Source organism: Tupaia chinensis, unplaced genomic scaffold (assembly GCF_000334495.1).
Source record: "Tupaia chinensis unplaced genomic scaffold, TupChi_1.0 Scaffold000251_1, whole genome shotgun sequence".
NCBI classification, from domain to species: domain Eukaryota; kingdom Metazoa; phylum Chordata; class Mammalia; order Scandentia; family Tupaiidae; genus Tupaia; species Tupaia belangeri.
Window position 1 is genome coordinate 2,275,703 of NW_006159731.1, and position 10,340 is coordinate 2,286,042.

The window sequence follows — 10,340 nt, forward strand, 5'->3', positions numbered from 1 at the left end:
TGAGTAAAACTTAAATTTTAGTGTAAAAAAAAAAAAAAAAAAAAAAACCTCAGGTGCCAAGAGTTTAATATGATACCATCTGTCAAAGAAAATTAAAAATGCATACATGTGCATCAACTATATCTGCAATGATTCATATGAAACTGAAGGAGAATAAAAGAACTAGGGCTCAAAAGTGTAAAAAAAAATGTTTTATTAAAAAATAAATTGTGGGCCAGCAGGTAGCAAAGTAATTAAGGCACTGGACTCCCACAAGGCCGACACTATTTAAGTCCTGGACCCAGAGGCTTGAAACTCATGTTGGGCGTGTGTGTGTGTGTGTGTGTGTGTGTGTGTGTGTGTCCAAAGTCCAAAGAGGAGAAGAGATTGCAGCCTGGTCATCCCACCGGGAGATAATTTCTCACTTTCTCTCTTTACGTCTCTCTGTCTTCAGCAAGCATACATGCCCTGTAGCAAAAAAAAAAAAAAAAAAAGCTCTTAAAAATAAAATTAATAACTGTTTTAAATGGCTTGTTTTCCACTATCACAAGAAGTAAATGAATAAAATATGTATAAAACACAACATAGCATTCATTTACTAAGTACTCAGTAATGTAATTCTTACCAATGTTACTATGTATTTAATAAGTAATGCAATAATTAACTAGTAATTTTGTATGTACTCTAATTTAAACAGTCTTCTATTAACAGACATTTAGGTATTTTTTAGTCGTTTACCAAAACAATATTGCAACAAATATCCATCTTTGCACACACATTTTCTGAATTTATCATCCACATAAAACCACTGCAGCCACATTCCTGCTTTCTCTAATTGATCACTCAATCGAAGGGAGGAGAAATGCCATTTGCTAAGGATAATCAAGCAACCTTCTGGAGTGGTCTAGTCAAGCTTTTAGATGACTATAATAATTCTGACTGATTTCTTGGCTGACATCCTGCCTACAACCTCATCAAAGACTCCAAGTCAGAAATACACAGCTGAGTTGTTCCCCAATTCCTAACCCCTAGAAACTGTGAGATAGTAAGTATGTATTGTTTTAGCAACTGGGTTTTATGATAATTGTTTAGTAGCAACAATTAACCAGTACAGTATTAAATGTTGGCAAAGGACACATGAAATTGGCCTTTTCAGATACTGCTAGTTTAAATGTTATGATTGTGTAAGGTTTAAGTTCATGCTCTTTAACAGTGAAACTGGCAAGAATCTACTGTAAGAGATACTTAAGATAAAATAGAAAAACTTTATGTAGTGAAATGTTGATTACAATTTTACTTTCAATAGCCCCAAGTCAGAAGGGATCAAAATGTTCCAAAATAGGGAAACAGAATATAAATACATAAAAAAATATTTAAGAAGTTTTAGCTATAAGGTGTATACACTTGCTGGAGAAAGAGACAGAGACAGTAAGAGGGAAGGTGAGAAATCAACACCCCTTCCTCCAGAGAGGAAATGGCCACGCTGCAATCCCTCCTCTTCCAGTCTCCTCCTGACATACACACGTGCTTAACTGAGTTTTAAGCCCCTGGGTCTAGACTAAAACCATGGTCAGCCATGTGGGAGTCCAGTGATGTAACCACTAAGCCATCTGCTGGTCCTGACACATAAAATTTTAAAGTCATTAAAAATTAAGTCATAATACACAATAAGCAGTTTTACACATGACTAAGCTACATGTAAAAGAAGAGAAAATTATTAGAAATATACCAAATTCATTTTTAAGCATGCATTAAAAAAAAAAATTTGGAGCTGGCAACGGCATGATAGTTAAAGTGCTGGACTCACACATGTCCAACCAAAGTTTGAGTCTCAGGCCTGGTGGCTTGCTTTCTCATTTTCTTTCTCTCTGTCTGTCCCTGATCAAATTAAAATTAATTAAATAAATAAATAATTCTCTTTTTTAAAATATGCAAATGTGATAATTTTTCTTTCTTATACCTCTGTTAATTTTTAATAAGCATATTTCTTTTAAAAATAAAAAGTCATGGGAACAAGATTATGGAAGAATATACTTCAGTCAAGTAATGCTAAAAGTCACATGAATTATGACTCAATTCTTCCAAAATAAGGGGGAAAAAATCTCTAAAGAAAAATTATTAGGTCATCTGGAAAGTCATGACATATTTTTTTTTAGCAAAAATGTGCCATGACTTTCCTGACAACCCCATATTTTGTGAGTAGTAGTCCAGATATACTTACCCAAAAGAAAATTTTCTGGCTTCCAAATAAATCTGGTTGATCAATTCTCGAGTTGGTGCTACAATAATACACTCCGGTTCCTGCAACTCTTTAAAACGACTGGCAGTTATTCCATCACGCATCATATGAGCCAAAATTGGCAAGAGAAAAGCCGCCTAGAAATTAAATGGTCTCATTTACAAATTCATACCAAATTACCTTTGTCTCTAAATAAAGCTATTTATTATGCCCTTACAGCCTTTATTCTTCAATCTTCCCAGTAAATTTTAAAAGGGAAATAAAAATAATACAAGTTCTTCTACTTGTGGAGACTGAATCACCTTTGGAGACTGTCAGGCTAAAGACAGAGTCTGTCAACATAACCAGCTTTATCAACATGTACAAAAAGGCCAACAGTACCAACTCAACGCTGACAGAGGAATTAACTTACCTGGTTCAAGAACTAACGAAAGGTTCAAGAACATACATGGGAATTTACTTTCCTGGTTCAAGAACACAGAGGGAAGGTGCTAGTAAGCTTCTCAATGACATGGCATTTCTCCTCATGCTGGCAGTGTTTCTGTAGCTGCTTTTCACATTTTACACAAAGCTGACTTCTAACAGACTGAGAAGGTATGAATGAATATTAGACCCACAAATGAGACAATGGCACATGGACATACAGTGCCTCTCAATGGTTGCTGTTGAAAGTGAGCCACAGACTCATGTTTTTGGGCAGCAGCTCCTCTGACATCTTGCCCAGCTTCCATGGATCAGACCAAATACAACACCCGGAGCTGTGTACCCCTCCACGGCATTTCAGCCACCATAGGGCTCTTGTCAATAATAGCAGTGGACCTACCAGCCACAAGAAAACCTGGGAACTCCTCATCTATCCAAATGGAACCTAACTGGCATGTGCACCATGAACTGGTCAGTTATATAGTCAATGATGATTGAGAGATTTTATAATAAAATGTATTTTTTCACAAAAAATATATGTATGAGAGTGTTTGTGTTTATATTCTTAACATTTAGGTCTTTGTGCTCATATTGAACAATATAAAATGTGTGATAAAATTAAACTACCCTATCAAAATATTTTTCAGTATTTAAAAAAAAAAAAAAAAAGTAAACATACCAGGCACATATACAAACACCCAAGACCCAAAAGGCTAGAGGACTAGAGGACAGGGATCATGGTATGACCAGATCCCATGGAGAGTGTGTGAGAGGGTGTGTGTGTGTGTGTGTGTGTGTGTGTGTGTGTCTGCCCACACACTCACACTCTATCATAAAGGGGAAGAAAGCACACCTATGGATTCTAAATATAACAATAACACTAACTAATTTACAGAGGAGACTGGATATAATTTTATACGAATCAGTACATTTAACAGTTATTCTAAATGAGGTAGTAATAAAATTATCTAAATCAAGTAGCAATAAAATAATTTTGGGAGTGGTAATAAATTTATCGCATGGAATGCATAACAAAAGTAGTCCACAGGAAGAGCAAAGATTTAGAAATCATTTGAATTATTATGACACACCACCCTTATTGAAGTTGCATCTGGCAAGATTCATTTTCCTTTTGTTGAGATTTAACGGACATATAATAAATTGCACATTTTTTTTTTAGCCAAATTTATTTATTTATTTATTTGAGAGGTTTTTGCTATAGGGCTTGTGCGCTCGCCATAGACAGACAGAAAGCGAGAAATCACTCCCCAGGGGGGATAGCCACGCCGCAATCCCTTCTCCTCCCTTCTCCTCCTGGGATCATGGGCATGCACGCACACACGCCCAGTGTGAGTTTAAGCCACCAAGTCCGGGACTCTAGCCGCAGTCGACTACATGGGAGTCCAGCGACATAGCCATTACTGCTGGTCTCCTAAACTGCACATATTAAAAGTGGAAAATTTGCTAAGTTTTGACATATGTATACTTCTGTGAAACTATAGCCAAAACCTAAACAGTGTACATATCCATCACCACCAAAGATTCTGCATTCCCCTTTGTTTTCTCATTTAAGCAAAGAAGACTTACTAAAATCTATCCCCAAAATGATGTTGAAGTCACTTGTCAGCTACAATATTATACAACACTTATTTTCCCTTCAATTCTAATATGGAGACTGATAAAGACTGAAAGGTATGAACCAGTACTACTCTATAATCCTAGAAACTTTAATCTCATTAAGTGGAACTATTTAAAAGACCCCCCATATATATATATATACACACACACACACACACACACACACACACACACACACAGTGCAGATTAGTCCTAAAGTCAACTTGGTCTCATCAGATTTCTTCTAGAATTAACATAACCTGAGGTCACTTCATACAAAGGACCACATACAATGTACAAACTGTTTCTCATTCTTTTTCTTTTGACTTCAAGACTGTACCAGTTACATTATAGAAATTATTTTCTCTTTCAATGCTTTACCATCTCTGGTACTTTGACCATCAGTCATTTTGTTTTAGCTACTACCACGTTCCATAGAGTTGAACACACTTATAAATAGATTAAACATCTACAGACTACAACCACCCTAGAAATAGTTCTTTCTTCAGAAATGCACAAACTCCAATAAAACAAGAAATCAGAAGCAAACACACAAAGATTTATGACAGTTTTTTGAAATCATCTATAAGCCTAATACCCAAGAAAAGAGATTAAGCCTCTTTAGAAAGGATGAAAGTTCATAAAATACAGAATCTAGATATGGAGAATACATTTGAAAAGTGACTTACGGTTTTCCCAGACCCTGTCTGAGCACAAGCCATCAAATCTCGTCCTGCTAATATAATAGGAATACTGTATTTTTGCACAGGAGTAAGCTTAGTATAACCAGCTTTAGCAATGTTGTTATTTAGTGTCTGACAGAGATTAGCTTCTTCAAAAGTCTAAAAACAAAAATAAAAGGCAATGATTAAATTTTATATATTGTAGGGAACCAGCAGTTAGCATAATGGCTATGTCGCTGGATTCCCACATAGTCAACTGCAGTTCGCATCCCGGACCCGGTGGCTTAAAACTCACGCCGGGCGCGTGTGCGTGCACGCCCAAGATCCCAAGAGGAGAATGGAGGAGAAGGGATTGTGGCGTGACCACCCCCCCTGGGGGGCGATTTCTCGCTTTCTGTCTCTATGTCTCTCTCTGTCTGTCTGGCGAGCGCACGCGCCCTATAGCGAAAACCTCTCAAAAAAAATGTATATATTGTACATAGATGATATCATAAACATATTCCATTTGACTACTTTCAAGTTTTGCTAATCTTACTTAATATACTAAATAAAGTTACTTTACCAATATGCCCTTGCTCAAAAGTAAATGTCTAGAGTCTATACATAATGACTTGATGGAATTTGGAAGTATTTCCCCACAGAAGATAATTCTAAATTTTTTTCCCATGGCCCTTTAACATTTGTGAGGTATGAAAAACCCTGATCAGTAATAATGGTTATTATAATTACCAACAGGGGACAGAGAGGCTCCCAACTTTTTTGTTTTTTTGAGAGGTTTCTGCGATAGGACGCATATGCTCGCCAGAAAGAGAGAGAGAGAGAGAGACAGAAAGTGAGAAATCACCCCCCAGGGGGGATGGCCCCACCGTAATCCCCTTCTCCTCCATTCTCCTCTCAGGTTCTTGGGCACGCACGCACACGCACCCAGCATGAGTTTTAAGCCACCGGGTCCGGGACGCAAACCGCAGTCGAGTACGTGGGAGTTCAGCAACATAGCCATTACGCTAATTGCTGGTCCCGAGGCCCCCAACATTTAAAAAAATAAAATCACCCCCTTAACAAACATTGTTTCTCATATATCTTGAATCTCTAGGGAAAGTATCCTTTGTAGTAAATTTAAATGAAGTTCTCATCCTAGAATAGGGAGTGGAGATGAAATCTATACTCTCTCTCTTGACGAAGCAATTAACTATACTATAGGTGGCAGATATGGTCCTAAACTCCCAAACTAAGACATCAGAAACTAAAGGTGAAATTTCTGGGCTGGTATAAACTTAAAGTACTATATATTTTTAAATCAAAGTTTTCTACACGATCAATACAAAGTAGTTAATACACTGACCAGAATTGCTGGTGGAGCATCATGTCCAGACACTTCTACAAGAATAGTGTCATATTTGTCAAAGTTTATGCCTGTCTGATAATGTGCAAAGATGGAGTCCTCATCTTCAGGTGGAGGAGGGGGTATGTAGGTCACTTTTGGTCCTTGGAATTTACATAAAAAACATAATTTATATTACATAGACTAGAAGAATCAAAGAGGAAATAGAGAAAAACTGACACAAATTTTAAATACCGTAGAACATCCCACTGCTTACCATTGAAGTGTTCACTGTTCAAATTCTTAAAAATTAACTCTGCTTTTAAATATTTTGCATGTTATTAAAATGTAATATACCTTCACATGGATCACGCAAATGTTAACATACCTTGAAGGTCACTACCTTCTCCTCCTTCAGCTTCTGACTTCAAAGAATCTTAAAGGGAATCAAACCAAAAAGAGAGAAACCTTTTTAAAAACTGAAGATCAAAAACTCTCACATAATCTGTAGAGGCTTGCCTTGTGCCCTATCATGTTGGAATATTCACTTTGTATGCTAAATAAACGTGATTGAATGTATAAAAGAACATAAATTTAAAAAAAACTCTCACATAAAAATCAAATACTTTATCCAAAGTAAAACTTACTCTTTCCAGAGCCTGTTATTACTTCTTCATTTAAACCTTTGTAACCACCTATTAAAGAAATTCATAGTGACAGTCAGTCAAGATACAAAGCTATATTCATTTTTACTTTCACTGCTCATTTTCAAAGAGATCAAGTTCTAAATATGGGCATGCATTTTTTAAAATTTAGAATTATGCTATTTCTTATTTATTTATTTATTTACTTACTTATTTACTTTTTTATTTATACATATATACATACATACATACATACCAGAGAGAGAAAAAGTGAGAAAACAAGCCTCTGGGTCCAGGACTCCAACTGCGGTTGACTATGTGGGAGTTCAGCACCCTAACCACCACTCTACCTGCAACCCCCTGGGTATGCATTGTTAAAGACTCTTCTTATATTGGGGCTAGCAGGTGACATAGTGGTTAAGGTGCTGGACTCCCACATGGTCAAGTGTGGTTCAAGTTTCAGACCTGGTGGCTTGAAACTCATGCCGGGCACGTGTGCATGAATGCAAATGGAGAATGGAGGAGAAGGGGTTGCGGTGTGGCTATCTTCCCTGGGGGGTGATTTCTCACTTTCTATCTCTCTGTCTCTGTTTCTAGTAAGCACATGTACCCTATGGCAACAATCTCTCTTTTCAGAAAAGAAAAAAAAAAAAAGTCCCTTCTTATAAATATTACTTGAGAAAGTTAAGATAAACAGAATCCTACACACTTTAAATTTCCTCTGTATTCAATATGCTAATTTTACACAGATTAAGACTATTCATATATTCCTACTTTTTGTTTAAGCTGTTATGTCTCTGTCCTAATCAACAAAGGAATATATTTTCTAAAAGTAATTAAAAAGCTACCTGTGTTGGAAGATCCCCAAGATCATCCTCAGGCTCAATGATTTAGTAGGACTCACAGTACTCAAAATATAGTCACACTCATGACAATGATTTATTATAGTGAAAGAAAGGAAACAAAGTTACCAAAGAGAAAAGGCCATGGGCAAAGCCCAGAGAAGACAATGCACAAGCATCTAGACGTCTTTTCCCACTAGGGACACATATGACATACTTATTTCCACCAGTGATGAGCTGTGACAACACATGTGAAATACAGCCTACCAGAAAAGCTCATCAGAGACTCAATGCCCAGAGTTTGAGTTTGTTGTTGTTGTTATTGTTATTACTATTGTTGTTATTTTTTAATTTGCTACAGGGAACGTGCACTCACCAGAGAGAGAGAGAAAACGAGAAAGTGAGAAAACAAGCTTCAAATCTGGGCCTCAAATCACATTCGGCCATATTGGAGTCTAGCACCTTAACCACTGTGCCATCTGCTGGCCCGGTTTTTTCCTGTGTGCATGCATGCAGGTGCATTTCAAGACACTGGAGCTGAGATCTGAACTATGATGTCAACCATGTGAGATCTAGTTTCCTTAGTCACTAGGTTATGAGGCCAGACCTAGTGTCCAGGACTGATAATGTACACACCTTCTCCCTGGCGCATACCAAAATTCCAGACTCCCAGAGGAAAGTACTCAGCAAAAACCACATTGTTTGTACAAACAGTTTAGGCACAATGAGTCACTCTTACTAATAAGAGTGATGGGAATACCTCCCAATGCAAGTTTTCAGATGCTAGCTGTGACAGTTAATTTAGCTGTTAATTTGACTGGATTGAGAGATACTTAAAATAGTTGGGAAAGCATTAATTATTTCTGACTGTCTGTGAGGATGTTTCCAAAAGAGATTAGCATTTAAATAAGTGGAATGAGTAAGAAAGACCTGCCCTCCCTCAATGTGAGTACCATCTAATTGGATGAGAGCCAAGATAGAATAAAAAGGCAGAGGAAAAGCAAATTGTCTTTTAGAGCTGAGACACCCTTCTCCTGCCCCTGGGCCTCAGAACTCTAGGTTCTCCAGCCTTTGGACTCCAAGATTTAAATTAGTGGATCTCCCACTTCTCAGGCCTTTGACCTCAGACTGAGAATTAGTCTAGTTCTGAGTCTTTTTGACTTGAACCCAGCCATGCAACTAGCTTCCCTAGTACTCTAGCTTGCAGTCTGCTTATCATGAGATTTCTCAGGTTCAATAATCATATATGGCAATTCCCCTAATAATTTCCTTCTCCTCCATCTATCTCCTATTGGTTTTATCTCACTGGAGAATCGAAGCTCAGAACTAACTCTATAATCAGGATTTACAACTTCATTAGTGAATTTTTCATTGTTGTTGTTTACTGAGACGGAGATATGCACCCCTAACAGGGTCTCATATCATGATTCTCTCGAGCCTTTTCAACCAGACAGGATCATGGGCACATGTGCCCAGCATGCACAGGTCAACCCAGGAACTGAACCCCAATCTTCCATATGGCTCCAGCATTGTGGAACTGCATGCTATTGCTGCACCACTGGGGCTGGGCCTTTCTTATTCAAAGACAGGGTCTCACTGTGTCACAATTCTGCCTTTGTCTCCCAAGTAACTTGAACCACAGGCACATGCTCTTTCAGACAAGATTTCAGTATTTTTCCCAGGCTAGCCTCAAGCTCCCAATCCTCCTGCTTCAGCCTATGTCACTGGAAACATTGGGTTTACAAACACATGCTACTACCTCTGACTTTTAGGTGGACCAGAAATCAAATCCAGGCCTCCCATGTGGTTTCATCCTACGGAGCATGGCCACTTAGCAATGTGTGCCACCACAGACAGGCCTACATATGAATTTTAGGTCAGGCCCATTAAGTCTTCTATATGCTACCTTTCTGGTTTCAGGTAACCAGTCATCTATTGTGCCACTTTTGGTTACTATGCATTAAATCCAAAAGCTAATTAGATGTAACATTTTTTTTTTACATGTGCGATCTCTAATTTCCCTATCTTGTATCTCCACAAGTCTTGAAATTTTTTTTTCATACAAGATATGAACACTTGTGGCAGATTTGGTTTAACTAGTCTTTTATAAACTTCTTCTATATTGAAGAATCCAAAAATCAGGGAAAGAAGGAGTTATAGCTTTGGATGGTCTCAGACCAATAATGATTACTGAGAATCTTTCAATTGCATCAAACAAGCTTTACCGGTTTACTAGTCTGGAAAACATCTTAACTTTTGTATGGCATTTAAGTGTTTATACTTTGGAAAAAAAATTCAGAGTTAAAAATATTATACATCGAACTAACATTCTTTACCCCTTAAACCAAATAACTATCCCATAATAAGAAAAAGCATATTGTTTTAATAAGGATTTGTACATATAAATATGTCTCAATCTTTAACATCTGTATAGTACGGTTATATTTTGTGGTTACATTATTTATTAGTCACTTATTGATGAATAATTCAGTTGACTTTTAGGTTTTACTCATTATAAATGAAGGCTCAGTGAACATCCTTATACATGTATATGCAAATACAACTACAGTATATAAGTCCTATAATGGCATT

At 37.2% G+C, this 10,340-nt stretch overlaps 1 protein-coding gene across 1 annotated transcript in view; it reads right to left on the reverse strand.

Moving 5' to 3' along the window:
* Window positions 1–10,340, reverse strand: part of DDX4 (DEAD-box helicase 4) — an 80,212-nt gene that overhangs the window by 28,268 nt on the left and 41,604 nt on the right. Inside the window, 5 exon segments of the mRNA XM_006172318.3 lie at window positions 2,201–2,355; window positions 4,948–5,100; window positions 6,284–6,426; window positions 6,651–6,698; window positions 6,910–6,957. Coding sequence (XP_006172380.1) covers window positions 2,201–2,355; window positions 4,948–5,100; window positions 6,284–6,426; window positions 6,651–6,698; window positions 6,910–6,957 — 547 coding nt within the window.